The sequence below is a fragment of the Vicugna pacos genome, chromosome 15, assembly GCF_048564905.1.
Source record: "Vicugna pacos chromosome 15, VicPac4, whole genome shotgun sequence".
NCBI lineage: Eukaryota > Metazoa > Chordata > Mammalia > Artiodactyla > Camelidae > Vicugna > Vicugna pacos.
The window spans coordinates 4,243,147-4,258,717 of NC_133001.1; the positions used below are offsets into that span (position 1 = coordinate 4,243,147).

General features: G+C 59.3%; 1 protein-coding gene across 7 annotated transcripts in view; it reads left to right on the forward strand.

Annotated features, from left to right (window-relative positions):
• The window catches only part of LOC140685632 (dynactin subunit 1-like), a 28,760-nt gene extending 19,159 nt beyond the window's left edge, over positions 1 to 9,601 (forward strand). For 6 of the 7 annotated variants that reach the window (XM_072937503.1, XM_072937496.1, XM_072937499.1 and 3 more), the window contains 23 exons: positions 160 to 357; positions 507 to 711; positions 787 to 865; positions 976 to 1,135; positions 1,285 to 1,389; positions 1,561 to 1,752; positions 1,837 to 1,953; positions 2,183 to 2,335; positions 2,931 to 3,091; positions 3,197 to 3,365; positions 3,545 to 3,613; positions 3,848 to 3,910; positions 4,023 to 4,172; positions 4,335 to 4,496; positions 4,588 to 4,719; positions 4,922 to 5,047; positions 5,256 to 5,398; positions 5,647 to 5,813; positions 7,383 to 7,516; positions 7,637 to 7,829; positions 8,086 to 8,165; positions 8,651 to 8,740; positions 9,154 to 9,601. In XM_072937503.1, coding sequence (XP_072793604.1) covers positions 160 to 357; positions 507 to 711; positions 787 to 865; positions 976 to 1,135; positions 1,285 to 1,389; positions 1,561 to 1,752; positions 1,837 to 1,953; positions 2,183 to 2,335; positions 2,931 to 3,091; positions 3,197 to 3,365; positions 3,545 to 3,613; positions 3,848 to 3,910; positions 4,023 to 4,172; positions 4,335 to 4,496; positions 4,588 to 4,719; positions 4,922 to 5,047; positions 5,256 to 5,398; positions 5,647 to 5,813; positions 7,383 to 7,516; positions 7,637 to 7,829; positions 8,086 to 8,165; positions 8,651 to 8,740; positions 9,154 to 9,291 — 3,186 coding nt within the window. In that variant the 3' untranslated portion in view covers positions 9,292 to 9,601. The remainder of the gene's footprint in view (positions 1 to 159; positions 358 to 506; positions 712 to 786; positions 866 to 975; positions 1,136 to 1,284; positions 1,390 to 1,560; positions 1,753 to 1,836; positions 1,954 to 2,182; positions 2,336 to 2,930; positions 3,092 to 3,196; positions 3,366 to 3,544; positions 3,614 to 3,847; positions 3,911 to 4,022; positions 4,173 to 4,334; positions 4,497 to 4,587; positions 4,720 to 4,921; positions 5,048 to 5,255; positions 5,399 to 5,646; positions 5,814 to 7,382; positions 7,517 to 7,636; positions 7,830 to 8,085; positions 8,166 to 8,650; positions 8,741 to 9,153) is intronic. The other variant, XM_072937501.1, reaches the window with a different exon arrangement.
• Positions 9,602 to 15,571: the final 5,970 nt, after the last annotated feature.

Below are 15,571 nucleotides of genomic sequence, written 5' to 3' on the forward strand. Positions count from 1 at the left end.
CCACACTTGCCCCGTACACGTTGGGCTTCCCTCAGATGTTCGTATGCCACTTCCATTGACCCTGCGCCTGGAATGATGGCTACATACGTTTCTTTCTGCTCAGCCTCGGTGGGGAAGGTAGGGTGGCTGTGCATAGACCAAGGTGTCTCTCCTTTGCAGGAGGAGGAGGGGCTGAGGGCCCAGGTGCGGGACCTGGAGGAGAAACTGGAGACCCTGCGACTGAAACGCGCGGAAGACAAGGCAAAACTAAAAGAGTTGGAGAAACACAAGATCCAGCTGGAGCAGGTGCAAGAATGGAAAAGCAAAATGCAGGAGCAGCAGGCAGACCTGCAGCGGCGCCTCAAGGAGGCGCGGAAGGTGGGGCCTGGGATGAAGGGGGAGTCTGGGGAGGCCCGGGGCCCGGGGAAGCGCGCTGGGAACTGGGCTGGAACCGGAGCCTGGAGTGTCCTGTGAGAAAGGGTGCGTGCTGCGCGCTCGCGCCCCCGCCCACCTCCACCGCTCTTCAGGAAGCCAAGGAGGCGCTGGAGGCCAAGGAACGCTACATGGAGGAGATGGCCGACACTGCGGACGCCATCGAGATGGCCACTCTGGACAAGGAGATGGCCGAAGAGCGGGCCGAGTCCCTGCAGCAGGAGGTGGAGGCGCTGAAGGAGCGTGTGGACGAGCTCACCACCGACTTGGAGATCCTCAAGGCCGAGATTGAAGAGAAGGGTAAGGGCCAGGAGCAGCCAGGCACCAAGTGGCAGGGTCGGAACCTTGTCTGAAAGTGTCGATGGTCTTCCCCAGGCTCAGACGGGGCTGCGTCCAGCTATCAGCTCAAGCAGCTCGAGGAGCAGAATGCGCGCCTGAAGGACGCCCTGGTGAGGTAGGGCCCTCTGCTGCTGGGCTCGCCCGGCGGCCTCCAGACGTGTCAGGGCGGCCATCACGCGGGGGCTCTGATGCACGCCCTCTTCTTGTCTCTCCACTTTCCCCCAGGATGCGGGATCTTTCTTCCTCAGAGAAGCAGGAGCATGTGAAACTCCAGAAGCTCATGGAGAAGAAGAACCAAGAGCTGGAAGCTGTGAGGCAGCAGCGGGAGCGGCTGCAGGAGGAGCTGACCCAGGCGGAGAGCACCATCGACGAGCTCAAGGAGCAGGTCTGGGGGCCCAGCGCCTTGCCCGGGGCGCCCCTGCCGACCCCCCGCTGGCCTGGGGGGCCCCCGCCGACCCCCCTGCTGGCGCCACCTCTGGGTGCTGTCTGGGCCCCTTTCAGCAGCCTCCTCCCCACCCCCTCCCGGTTACGCAGGTGGACGCCGCTCTGGGTGCTGAGGAGATGGTGGAGATGCTGACGGTCCGGAACCTGAATCTGGAGGAGAAAGTGCGGGAACTGAGGGAGACCGTGGGCGACTTGGTGAGAGATCAGCAGCCCCCTGACCTCTGACCCTGGGGGTTTGGGAGGGGCTTGCTGAGGGATGGACTGACCTGTGACCCCTGACCTTGGAGCAGGGCATGTGGTGAGTGAACCCGCCCAGGCCTGTGCCCTCCCCCCGACTTTCCTTCCCCCCGCCTCGCGGCCTCCCAGGAAGCGATGAACGAGATGAACGACGAGCTGCAAGAGAACGCGCGCGAGACGGAGCTGGAGCTGCGGGAGCAGCTGGACATGGCGGGCGCGCGGGTCCGGGAGGCCCAGAAGCGGGTGGAGGCGGCCCAGGAGACGGTGGCAGACTATCAGCAAACCATCAAGAAGTACCGCCAGCTGACCGCCCACCTGCAGGTGCCTGGTGCCCCCTGCGCGCTGCCCGCGGCCGTCCCGGGCGCCTGGGGAGCCGGCCGTGCCTCACCGTCTGTCCCGCCTCAGGACGTGAACCGCGAGCTGACGAGCCAGCAGGAGGCGTCTGCGGAGAGGCAGCAGCAGCCGCCGCCGGAGACTTTTGACTTCAAGATCAAGTTTGCTGAGACGAAGGCCCACGCCAAGGTCAGGTGAGGGGGTGGCCGGAGACGGCTGAGTGCCGGGGCGCCAGCCCGGGCGCGGCTGTGCGCTGACTTGGCCAGGGTTTCTGGGCTTCAGGTTCCTGGGTGGGGGGGGTTGGAAGCCTCCTGGCCTGGGCTTGTCCCAGAAGCAGGACACGGGGTGGAGCACGGCATGGCGGTTACGAGGGTCTCTCCAGCCTGGCCGAGAGCCCACCTCTTTGTCTGCCTCACAGGCAATTGAGATGGAATTGAGGCAGATGGAGGTGGCCCAGGCCAACCGGCACACGTCCCTGCTGACAGCCTTCATGCCCGACAGCTTCCTTCGGCCAGGCGGGGACCACGACTGCGTCCTGGTGCTGCTGCTCATTCCTCGTCTCGTTTGCAAGGTACAGTCTCCATCACATGCTCCTCTGGAGTCTGTCGACCTTGCTCTGAACCGGGCCTTGTGGATGCCAAGGAAAGGCATCAGGCAGCGCTCCCGCTCACAGAGTTCGCGATGCAGGGAGGAGCACAGTCAGCAGGGGCCCAGGCAGACGTTTCTTACGCGTGGCGGGTGATGGCGGGGAGGCGGCTGCTTTGAGAGAACACAGCTGGGGATCTGACTTACATAGAGGGACGTCACTGAAGGGATAACGCTTGAGGTGAGACCCAGAAGATGGCTACGAGTTAGTGGGGAGATAATTGTTAGGAGAACGTTCTAGGGAGAAGGGCAGCAGGAGCAGCAGCCTGAAGGCTTGGGAAGGAGCTTGATCCCACTGGTCCTGCTACCCGTCCATCCCCACATCCCAGATCCCCAGGACCACCGGTGACCACGTCAGTACCCTCTCCCCGTGTACGGCTCCTTGCCCATCTGAGAACTGTCTCTGCTTTCTCCCTCACGTCTCCGTGCCCCGCGCGTAGTTGCTCAGCTCCGTGTATTCCTAAGTCTGCGTTCTCCGTTCTCTGCCCTGAGCCCCAGGTCTCTGGTGCTTCCTCCCACAGGCAGAGCTGATCCGGAAGCAGGCTCAGGAGAAGTTTGAACTAAGTGAGAACTGTTCACAGCGGCCAGGGCTTCGAGGGGCTGCGGGGGAGCAGCTCAGCTTTGCTGCGGGGCTGGTGTACTCGCTGAGTTTGCTGCAGGCCACCCTGCACCGTTACGAGCAGTAAGTGACCCCCGAGCCCTACGCCAGGGCCACGGGCCCGGGACTGGCTGGAACTGACATTGCCTGGGAGACCCTGGCCTCACCGGGCCCTCTGCTGGTCTCCAGTGCCCTCTCTCAGTGCCACGTGGACGTGTATAAGAAGGTGGGCAGCCTCTACCCCGAGATGAGTGCCCACGAGCGCTCCTTGGATTTCCTCATCGAGCTGCTGCACAAGGATCAGCTGGATGAGACTGTCAATGTGGAGCCTCTCACCAAGGCCATCAAGTACTACCAGGTCTGGGGCGAGAACCCCGGCTTGGCCCGGGAGGAAGGGAGGGTTTCTTCTGCTGGGCGCCCTTGCTCTCTCGTACCCTTGGAGTCCCAGGATACCTGGGGCTCAAATTGCAGTTTGGGAAGAATTCTCCATTCTTCCAAGGCCTGAAGGCCGTCTGCCTCTTTGTCATCCGTCTTCAGCATCTGTACAGCGTCCACCTTGCCGATCAGCCTGAGGACAGCACCATGCAGCTGGCCGACCACATCAAGGTGAGGTGTCCGGGCCGGCGGCTGAGCCCCTTAGAGAGACCAGAAACGGAAGACATCAGATCAGGCCCTTAAGGGGTGTCACGTAAGACTGGATCAGGGTCACTAAGGCCAGATCAGGGAAGCCAGAGGGCCCACTATGTACAGGGGTCAGCCGAGGGCGGAGACTCCTTAGAGGTGGTGATGGGGCAGAGGGCCTCCTGCTGAGGGCTGAGCGCCGTGCCTCCGTCCTCACAGTTCACGCAGAGCGCCCTGGACTGCATGAGCGTGGAGGCGGGCCGGCTGCGTGCCTTCTTGCAGGTGAGAGCACAGCTGGGTCTGCGTGGGCTCCTCTTCCTTCTCGGTCCCCACCTCCTCACCCTCAGCCCCCATGCTGACTTGGTTCCCCGTGCATTTCCTACTCCCTGACCAGGGTGGGCAGGAGGCTTCAGATATTGCCCTCCTGCTCCGGGACCTGGAAACATCGTGCAGCGACATCCGCCAGTTCTGCAAGAAGATCCGAAGGCGAATGCCAGGGACGGATGCTCCCGGGATCCCAGCTGCACTAGCCTTCGGCCCACAGGTTTAGGGCTGGGAGAGAGAACGGGAAGGAAGCTGAGTAGAACCAGGAGGGGCCTGGCATGGCAAGATCGGGCTCTGGTTGGGGGACAAGGATGGTTTTGAGAGAGCTGGGGGCTGTGGAGCTGGGCCTAGGGTGGGCTCCTGACTCTGACCGGTTGCACAGGTGTCTGACACCCTCCTGGACTGCAGGAAGCACTTGACGTGGGTGGTGGCTGTGCTGCAGGAGGTGGCAGCTGCTGCCGCCCAGCTCGTCGCCCCACTGGCGGAGAATGAGGGACTGCCTGTGGCTGCCCTGGAGGAGCTGGCTTTCAAAGCAAACGAGCAGGTGGGCCAGGATGGCTGGGCTGAAGGTGGTGCTGGGGGAGTCAGCTGGGCCCCCTGTGTGGAGTTCTCCCTGTTGCCGTGGGCTCCTACAGATCTACGGGGCCCCCTCCAGCAGCCCCCATGAGTGTCTGCGCCAGTCATGCAGCATCCTCATCAGTACCATGAACAAGGTGGCCACAGCCATGCAGGAGGGAGAGTACGACGCAGAGCGGCCCCCTAGCAAGGTGGGTGGGGAGCCCCTTGGAGGCCTCCGGGGGCCTGGAGGAGCTGGACTGCCAGAGCTACTGCTGTTATGGGAGGGCTGGGAGGCCGAGGGAAGGGATTTGGAGAAAGCAAGGAGATTTTCCCTGTGACCGGATCTCTAAAAGGAGCACCTTGGTGACCTTCTCTCCCCGCCCCGCCCTCTGCCCTGACCCTGACCCTTAGCCTCCCCCTGTTGAGCTGCGGGCGGCAGCCCTTCGTGCGGAGATCACAGATGCTGAAGGCCTGGGCTTGAAGCTTGAAGATCGAGAGACAGTTATCAAGGAGCTGAAGAAGTCACTCAAGATCAAGGTGAGGGCAGGGAAGGCTCAGGACCTGGGGGGCCAGGAAGTACTGTGGGGCACAGGGCAGCCGTGGTGTTGGCTGAGGGGGGGTGTGGTGCCTGTGGTCAGTGGGAGTTCTTGCGGGGCCTGAGGGGGCCTGCTGGATCATGGTCTAGCTGGGTCCCTGGGGGGCCGTGGGGGTGTAAGGGGACTAGACGCGCTCTGCCCTCGTCCAGGGGGAGGAGCTCAGTGAGGCCAACGTGCGGCTGAGCCTCTTGGAGAAGAAGCTGGACAGCGCGGCCAAGGATGCAGACGAGCGCATCGAGAAGGTCCAGACCCGGCTGGAGGAGACCCAGGCGCTGCTGCGGAAGAAGGAGAAGTCAGGCACCTCCCCCGGGCCCTGCTCACTCCAGCCCTCCCTCCTGCGGCAGCTCTCTGCCCCCCAACCCAGGCCCCCCCGTAGTGAGACTCCCCCGGGGGCACAGCCCCATGGTGTGGTCCCAGTCTGAGCCTCTTCTGCCCCTGGCTCCTCGCCGGCAGGGCCGCTCCCAGGACCCGCCGGGACTGAGGAGTGGGGATGGGGCCCTGGGGAAGGGGCTCTGCCCAAGCCCAGCTTCTCCTTCACAGAGAGTTTGAGGAGACGATGGACGCCCTTCAGGCTGACATCGACCAGCTGGAGGCAGAGAAAGCAGAGTTAAAGCAGCGGCTGAACAGCCAGTCCAAGCGCACGATCGAGGGGCTCCGGGGGCCCCCTCCCTCGGGTATTGCCACCCTGGTCTCTGACATTGCTGGGGGTGAGTGCAGTGGGGCCGGCCCAGAGGAACCTGAAAGGCCTCCCTCCCGCCCTTGGTCGCAGTTTGACTTCTGCCCCCTCTTACCCGCCTGGACGTTCAGCTGGGAACGTGCTTGCCCGGTGTCACTCCGTGGCAGCTTTCACCAAGTACTTACTTCTCCTGAGATGTGTGGCGTTGTCTGACCAAGTGGGGGCAGTGAGCCATCACCGAGTTGTCCGTGAAGCTCAGAGTTACAGCATCAGTTAGACGCTGGTAGATGTCCCTTCTGGTTCTGCGGTCTGGCCTTTCTGTCCCAGCCGTGACTTACGAGGGCCACCGGCCTGCAGCAGGCGGGGCTCGTGGCCGTGGCGCCCAGCAGGGCCCGGTGCTCGCCCCTCGTTCCTCCTGTGCGTGGCCATTACGTTTTCCCCGCTGAGTCCATGTGGCTTCACCCTGTGCTGTGGTTGTCCCTTCCGTTGCTGGATTCGCCCAGTGTCACCTGGGGCTTGTGTTCTGACCTTTGCCTGGTCGCTTTGTGTGGCCAAGGCTCCTTACTTGGAGTTTTTCTGGCCTCCAGGCCTCATCTCCCCAGGTTCCTGACCAAGGTCACGGTCATCGCCGTCCTCGTTCCCATCTACTGTGTGGTTTGCTTTTGTTCTGCCTTCCGCTTCTTGCTTGCCCTCCTCACCTCCAGCAGACAAACTGGTTGTAGTGGAATTAAGCCCTCGGGATCTCCAGATCCCCCTGCTGGGCCTCTCCTGTCAGCTGGCCTCACCTAGGGTCTGGTCCTCACTCGGAGGCCCCATCACTGGTGCTGCTTGATACCGGAGGCCACCAAGTGTCTTCTTGACTGTACAGTCTTCATGGTGCAGATGTGTCCATGTTCCTTGGGAGAGGAGTCTCCAGAATTACCACATAGTGTTGTTGTAGCATGAGTTCTTTAAACAAATTTTGGTTCTTAATCTATGAAACTTCCCACCAAAAAAAAAATGGTGACTTTTGCCTCAGAGCAGCGGGGGACCTGAGGGACAGGGAATGTGTCTGCATCTTCAACGTAAGTTTTGCCGCTAGGGAGCACCGAGGGTCTCGGGAGCTTTCCGTCTGCCTTTCTTGGAGATGGAGTATGAGGCAGGAACGGCCTCATGCCCCACGTGCTTCCTCCAGCGCACACTCCTGCGGCCACTCTTCCTCGCACCCCGTCTCGTGGCCTCGCTCCCCTTTCTGTCTTTCACACGCTCTTTCCCCCGAGAGAGGCAGGGTCTTGCTAGAGAAGGTGTGGTGATCAGGAGAAGGGTTTTCCCGCACGCCCGGGATTCCTCTGGTGTGTCCCCCTCACCCCCAGATCATCTAATTCCTCTCTGCTCTTTTCCTGCTCCCCGTGGGCTGTCCTGAGCACAGAAGAGAAGCAGCGAGGTAGAGACCCATCCTGGCTGGGGGTGAACAGGGCTGGTGGGAGTCGGGGCTGGGGCGCAGGGTGAGACTTGCCCCTTGGGAGCAATCAGGACTGGAGGTAGGAGGGGATGATTGCGGGTGGACGCCGTCTTCAGCCCTCTCCACCTAAGCTGATGACATTTGCTGTGGTCCCCAAAGGCGGTGCCCCCGGACAGGCTCCAGCATCTGCGCCAGGCCCAGGGCTGGTGAAGGACTCGCCGCTGCTGCTTCAGCAGATCTCTGCCATGAGACTGCACATCTCCCAGCTGCAGCGCGAGAACAGCGTCCTCAAGGTGAGCGGGTCCTGGGGAGGACGGGTCGAGGTGGCGTATAGCTGCCTCACTGATGACAGGGGGCAGGGCCTGCTGTCACCTCTCACCGCCACCCCTCTTCCCTCGTCCCCTCCTTCACAGGGAGCCCAGATGAAGGCGTCCTTAGCAGCCCTGCCCCCTCTGCACGCAGCGAAGCTCTCCCTCCCACGCCACGAGGGCCCTGGCAGTGAGCTAGCCTCTGGAGCGCTGTACCGCAAGACCACCCAGCTGCTGGAGACGTTGAATCAGCTGAGCACGCACACCCGTGTGGTGGACATCACCCGCGCCAGCCCTGGTATGGACCTGCCAGCTCCTGGGATGAACCACAGATCCCCTCCTTGCCCCAGAGATGCAGTCCCTGCCCGGGCAGTTCTCACGCCGGGAGGCTCCGCCAGCACTGCTCCGTGGCCTCTGTGTTCAGTTTGCTCGGCTCACCTGCTCTCTTCCGTGTCTGCCCCGTTGGAGGGTCCAGCATTTGCACTCTTGACCCTTAGCCCAGCTCGGCTGCCTGCCTGGGCCTTGGTGGCCTCACTAGCCTGCTCTCCCCACAGCTGCCAAAAGCCCATCGGCCCAGCTCCTGGAGCAGGTGGCTCAGCTCAAGGCCCTAAGTGACACCGTCGAGAAGCTCAAGGTCAGTTTGGACCCCGCCCTTTCTCACCCTGCGGTGCTCATTTCAGAGCGCTCGCTGGGGGGCCCTGGGCACACTCACTCCCACAGGAGGTGCCAGGGTTCCTGGAGCCCAGCCCTGTGCTCGACGGCCCGCTGGGGAGGGGTGGCAGGGAAGGCGGGGTTCCTGCCTTGGGAGCTCACTCTCGGTACAGATACTCATCAGCAAGACAGGTTGAGCGTGTGGTTCAGGTGCCGGTTCTGTCGGAGCTGAGGTCACTGCGGGGTAGGATGGTCGGGGTGGCTTCCCAGAAGCTGCAGAGCCTGAGTTGGGCCTTGAAGGATCCGTAAAGTAAGGATGTTGGGTAGCGGTGGGGTTGGAGTTGAGAGCAAAAGTGTGGTGATGAAGAGGAGTGGGTCCCTGCTTCCTTGGTCTGAGTGTTCCTGTGAAACCACACTGGGCTAGCCAGTGGGGTCCCTTGAATGAAGCCTCTTCCCCTCCTCCACCAGGATGAGGTCCTTAAGGAGACCGTATCTCAGCGCCCTGGAGCCACGGTCCCCACTGACTTTGCCACCTTCCCCTCATCAGCCTTCCTCAGGGTAAGGGGGAGCACGGGGAGGAGGGTGGGCAGTATGGAGGGCTCAGGTGGGTCCTTCCCCTCTCCCCAGAATTTGAAGAGGCCCCTGGGGTCTCAGGTCCAACAACTGCACATCTGAGTTGCCTCGCCCAGCCTTACTTGGAAGCAACTTAAGAGTGCTTGCAAGGCTTCCAAAGATTCCAATATTTTCACAAACATCTTCTATGACTTTCAATATCAGGATGGGCTGAAAACTCCCTTGTCAGGCTGTGTAGCCCAGTTCTGATTTGGAAAAAAACGTGGTTGTCATAACCGAGGAGCCTCAAAGCCTCAGGTCCTGAGAGGCTGCCTCGGTCTCAGTGCTCAGGACCGTGTCAGGGGCACACGGCACAAGTGAGCCCCTGACCTGGGGCCTCTTCCTCCCCCAACCCCCAGGCCAAGGAGGAGCAGCAGGACGACACTGTGTACGTGGGCAAAGTGACCTTCTCGTGCGCGGCTGGCCTTGGGCAGCGGCACCGGCTGGTGCTCACCCAGGAGCAGCTACACCAGCTTCACGGCCGCCTCATCTCCTAAGTGCTCCTTGCCCCGCGGTCCCCTTCTCCCCTCAGCCCTCCTGGGACCGCTCTGCCTGCCACACAGCCCCCTCGGCCAGCCCCCGGGTGTGGAGAGCTCTTCCTGCCCCGGTCAGCCTCACCCCACCTGTCAGTGTCCCGCCCCAGCCCCTTGACATGGGTTCCCCTATTTCCATTCCCCGGCCTCTGCCAAAACCCGCTGTTTAGCTGCTTCCTCCTTCCTGAGGAGCCTCAGGGGCCGTGGGGGGCAGGCTGAGACCCCACCACAAAGGTTGTGTGAGGTCCCCCTAATAAAGGACTTCACGCCTTGATCGAGGCCTCCTCTGCTTCAGTGCTTTCTTTGTGGTGTTGGGAGTGGGACATGGGCCATTGGACTCGGAGCAGGAGTGGAGGACAGGGGATGCGAGGAGGCTTGGCTGTGCCAGATGGGAAGGCAGTGATCCGTAGAATGCTGTGTCCCTCAAATTCACATGCAGTAAGTTTCTCTGAGCAAGGGGGCAGGGGCTAGACCGGGCGCTCGGCACCTGAGTTCATTTACGGAGGTAGGAGGGTCAGGAGTGTGTAGCCTCCGCCAGGCCTGCCTCTGCTTCCTGGACCTTCCACTGGCCTTCAAGCCAGCATTTGGAGCTGGGCTATTGGTACGATCACCTCTCCAGCCAGCTTTCTGATGTGCTGGCCACGGTCTCCCCGTAAGACCCGGGACCTCTCAGAGAGAACATTACAGATGAGTAAGAGCAAAGAGAAGTTACAAACGCTGCTCCCAAGTCCCCCTACAAATGAGTGTCACCTGAGGAGCCCCTTTGAAAAAACTCACAGCCTTTTGGGCATTGGCCCAGATCTGCTGGAATCACTTGTACATTTGAGGCCAGTGAGCAGCACCCTGACCCGGTTAGTGCAGTGGGCTGGCTCCTTGACACGCTGTTTTATCCCTCTCTTGGGGAGACCCTGTCCAGGCCGCCGGCGGTCTCTGATCCAGTTGGAGGAAGAGACCCTTCGTGCTTCGGAGCAGCTCCAGCTGGGTCAGGGCCTCGGCTTGTGGGCTTCCTCTCTGGAGGGAAAGGAGCAGACGGGACAGGGAGGCTCCAGGTTGGGGGCCCAGGGCACAGGCAGTGCTGGGCACGGTTCCCAGGCGGAGCCCGCTCCGGTAAGGTTGGTGAATTACGGTGCTTGATACCTGCTCTGTGCCTTGGCCTTCTTCAGGGAGGGTTCCAAGAAAAGATGATTTGTGTGACCTTCCTCGATACTGTCAGGGGGTTTACGTAGACGCGCAGGACATAACTCATTACACGTGAGGGGTATCTTAGGGTGTGAGGACTTAATTCTTCCGGAACTGGCTGGGAAGGGGGGCTGTGTCTTGGTATCAGAGAGTCTGTCTCCAAACCGGGCTCTGCTAGCGCCGAGGAAATCACACAGCGCGCTGTTCTCTCCCGGGAGTGCGTGGTGGTCCTGTTCTTTCTGCCCACGCTGCTGACCTGCCTTCCCCTCAGTGGGTGAGAAAACAAGGGCCGAGACTGGGCACCTCCCAGAGGCGTGGGGACAGGACAGGGCTTTCTTGTCCCTTGAGAGCACTTTCTCACCACTTACTCCCTGAATGCAAGACTCATTTATTCAGTTGCATGTCAGTATGTATCTCAAAGTCAGCAGGTCTAAAAGGGAAGTCATCTCTCATGTCCTGTGTGCGACAAGCCACAAACCTGAGTATCTGACGGCTTCTTCACTCTCCTTAGCTAATTTATTACCCAGTCCTGCTCAGTTTGTCCTTCATTACCGTCTCTCATACCCGTTCACTTTTTCCCACTCCCTCCACTGCTAACTTTGTGTATAATTTCTTGCTCTGGGTACTTCAGCAGTTTTTAAACTGGTCCCCCTGCCTCCGTTGCCTCTCTCAGCCAGTGCTCATTGATGTCAGAGGGACCTTTCCAGAATGCAGACTGGGCCATGTCATTCTCTGCTTTAAATCCTAAAGTGGTTCTTCCAACTAGAATTTAAAATGAAACAAAATCCTGAAAGGATTCCTTTAAGTGTCTAGAATCTAAAATTCAGACTCACTGGACTGGCCCATGAGGCCACCCATGCCCTGGGTCCTGCCCGCCCCTCAGCCTCTCTCGTGCCTCACGGTCCAGCCTCAGTGGCCCCTGCAGCTTCTCTGCCACCCTGCGATGGCTCAGGCCTCTTCCCATTGCTCAGAATGCCAGTTACCTCCTTCCCTCTACTCTACCTCCCTGCCCCTGCCCCACCCACCCCACCTTAGCTGACATCGTGTTCATTTATTAAGCTCAGGCATTGCTGCCTTAGGAAATCTGTAATCCCTGTGACCTACTAGGTGCTCCTGTTCTGGGGCAGCAAAGAATATGAACCTTTTTTAATTTTTTTTTTTTCTGGTGTGCTTAGATTTAGGTGCACTCTGACCTTGGCAAGGTTTCTGGTCTCCGGTCTGCTTTCTCAGCTGCAAAACGGGAGGAACAGTACCTTACAGGGCCGCTGTAAAGGCTAAATGAGATCGCACACGTGAGCCTGGTGCACGGCAGGCTCTCTCCTCCTCAGCACACGCTCATGCTGCATTGCTTTACACTACTAAGCATCCTGCTCCATTGTAATTGTTAGTTAACCCATCTGTCTCCCACTTCAACCAGACTGACAGCACCTTTGGGGTGTCTTTCATGTCTGCTTCCCCCCAAACCTGGGAGAAGGCCCCATGTTCAGGAAGGGGCCCTGTTAGCTTCAGTTTAGAGATGAGTCTGAGGCACATGGGGGAATGGCCGAGCAGAGCTGTCCGTCAGCAGGTGGACCCTCTGGGCGAGGGCTCGGCGGAGAGTCTGGGGTGGAGATGAAGTTTGGGGCGTGAGCGGGAAGTGTGTCTGTGGTGGCTGAAGGCATAGTTTAGTTCTGCCTTAACTCAGGTTTCTTAGAAAACACAGCTGAAGTGTTGGCGCTTTATTGGTAGATACAACCCCAGAGCAGTGAGGGTGAGGGAAGCGAGGCAGGGAGGGAGAGGAAAACACAAGCTTTGTCTCAGGGAGGTGGTGTACACACAACTAGCCGCTTGCCCCCATGTGGTGTCTTGGGTAGACGCCACAGAAGCACCACGCTGGGGTTGCTGGAGGGACAGAGAGCGAATTCACCTTCTCTCTGTTTTGTCTCCCATCCGTCATTGCTCCACGTTCGCCCTGTCAGGTACTGGCTCCCTTCACCTGCCGGGATTATATCACTTGACACCAGAAAAGCCAGACCCCATGCCCTGCGGCGTGGCACGTCACCCAAGCCCTGAAGCCGTGCGGTGAACAGAACGGCACTGGCCTGCAGGGCGTGGTTGAGGGGGTCGGGTGAGGCTGCAGGTCCCCTGGGGAGAGAGCACAGGGCAGGAAGAGGGTGGGGCTCTGGGCAGTTCTCAGAGCTGAAGAACCCGCAGCCCCAGGGATCGTCCACTGGAGCAGAGGCCCCCGGAGGAGGTGTCACAGGGCCGAGGAAGAGAGATTCGGGGGAGGTGGTCAGCAGCTCCTGGTGTAGCTCTGAGGTCCAGTGGGCTGAGTTCAGAAAGTGACATGATTCTGAAATGCCTGGTGAGCTGGCCAGAGTTCCCTGTGTTGGAATACAGGGAACAGAGACTGGGTCATGGTGGAGAGTGGAGAGAGCAACACACGTGTACCACTGGGTCCCGCTGCTCAGTGGTGAGAGCTCCGTGGCCGGGCCGGGCTGGGGGGTGGAGGGGGAGCAGACGTGGCCTGTAGATGATAATGGGAGCTGCTCATGGGGCCCAAGAGATTTCTGGAAGCTGAGACCGGATGTGATGGTGGGGAGAGAGGCCTCGTGAGGTACTCTGTATCAAGGATGGGTTCCTCAGTCCGTCTAAACCCAGCACTGCCAGTTGTGCTATGAGAGCTGGCTGGTAGCTGCAAGGGCAATTCTGTCTCCTGGTAGCCCCTCCCCTCTCTTGGGAGTTCTTAGGCAGATTCTCAGGGCCAACATCACCTTCCCCAACGTGGAGGCAGCTTTGTGAAGTAAGAATAAGGCTCATATCTCAGCTCTTGCACTGATAAGCTGTGTGAGCTTGGGGAGGCTGTTTAACTTCTCAAACTCAGCTTCTGTGTCTGTCACGTGAGGCCAACAGCACCTTCCGCGGGCGGTATTTTCCGCTCAGGTCATCTTCAGAGAAAGACAGAATGAGACAGCTTGTTTGATTCAGGCACTGAATAAAAAGTGATGCTTGGGAGAGGCTGATACTGAGCACAAGGAAAAGGAAATGAAAAACAAGCAGCCGCATTCCCAAGACAAACACTTGGGACACAAATTATCATCACTCAGGCCTCACAGGACAGGCGTCCCTCAGCGCCCCAGTTTGGAGCTTGTTTCGGTGGGTGGCTGCCGTGGTGGTTTCTTCCAGCCAGGTGCTGTTTCCTCCTACTCTTAGCAGCCGAGGCTGGGGAGGAGTCACCCATTCATGGCGCTGGCCCCTTGCCCCAGTTTGAATTTACCGGCTGAGTTCCCATTTTCTGGGCAGTCCCGTGGTGGGAAGCGGGAGTCGGGGCAATACAGAGACCCGAGTCTCTGCTGGCTGATCCCAGGGAACGTGCGAGGCCCCAGAGCCAGTTCCGCCCTGCTCAGCTTGCAGGCTCCCAGCAAGCCAGAAGCACGTGTGCTCCCCTAGGCAAGCTTCATAGCGCCGAACCCCTCGAGCGCTGCCAGGTGGGCCCAGAACCCCTGGAGAACGTGGGATCTGAGGGTGTGTGGTCTCCCCTGCCTCCCTGCAGGCGCTATGCCCCGTGTAGCTCTCTCCTCCTCTGTGTACTGAGAAGCACATCCATTCGCCCAGCCTCCCTCCATCCCTGCCACGCGCCAGCTGGCACAGTGCTGCTCTCGGGGGCAGGGCCCCTATTGCCGAGGTCCTCAGAAGGGTGGCCTGCGGTGTCTGGCCTCCATTTCTCCCTAGAAGGCTGGGCAGTTCGAGGGTGAGACCTGGACTCATCTCGCTGGAGTAACTGGTGTCAGAGTAGATATGTGTCCCACCCTGTGGTGTGTGACTTTTTATTGTAGGAAATCTTGGCATAGAGAGTAGTGAATCTCCATGTGCCCATTTTCATTGTTTCGTGACCAATCTTGTTTCATCTATTTGTCTCTTCACTCCTCTCCCCCTAGATTATTTTGAAACAATTCCGAGGCATCGTCTGGTCATTTCATCCAAGAGTATTTCAGTATCCCTAAAAGGCAGCGCTCTTAAGAAAACTACAGTACCATTGCTGCACCTAAAAAAATAATGCATCGAATGTCCAGTGTTCAAGTTTCCCTGATTGTCTTATAAATGATTTGTTTTACAATATGTGTACTTGGGTAAGATTCAGGAAAAAGGTAATGTAGTACAGATAGTTGTCTCTTGGCTTCCATATTCTAAATCACTGCACCAATATATGCTTTATATGCATGTGCCTTACATTTCATTCTCAGTGAGCCAGCAGTTCAGGTGTACCACGTCATCGTCCTGAGAACACAGAGCACAGCGCGGAGGAGGGTTGAGAACACTGGTTTCCCAGCACTTTGTTGCGAGCGATCGTGGAGACTCTCCTTTTAGTGTCTGTATGGAAAAGGTTACCTTGAAGATGTCCTGCTGTGACCCTGCAAGAAGAGGGCTGCAGAGGGGGAGTGAAGCAGACGGAGCAAGCCTGTCACCAGAGAAGGCGCGCGCTCCCCAGCTTTGTGTGCAGAAGGGCCTGGCCGTGGGCGGCACGTGGCCGGAGGGCAGCTTGCTTCTTTTCTTTCTTTCTTTTTTTTCTAATCCTGACTAATTCGCAGAGTAAAATCCCAAGTCCTTACCGAGACCAAACCATCTGTCAGATTCCCTGCCACCTGCCTGGCCTCACCTGCCTCCTCTCCCCTTCAAGGCCTGTGCTCCCACAGTGTTGGGCTCAGATACGCCAAACGTGCTTCCACCTCAGGACCTTTGTACCTGCTGTCTCCTTTGCCTGGAAAGCTTTCTCACTCCCTCATTTCCTAAAGGTTTCTGTCCACTCAGTGACATCTTGTGGAAGAGGACCCCCGCCACACACAGGCTGCCGCATACAGGAGCAGCCCCTCCCCGGACGACGTCCCTAACCCTTCCTCCTCTGCGCTCACGACTGCCTGATGCGTTAAACATTTGTGTGCTGTCTCTTCCCGCACTGAAATGATTCAGGCAAGAAAAACCCACACACATAATGCATGAGGGAGTGTTAAAGTGCTGTAAAGCAAATCCAGCAGGGGAGGGGCATAGCGTACGAGGCGGTGTTGTTTCTAACAGGCCATTAGGAAAG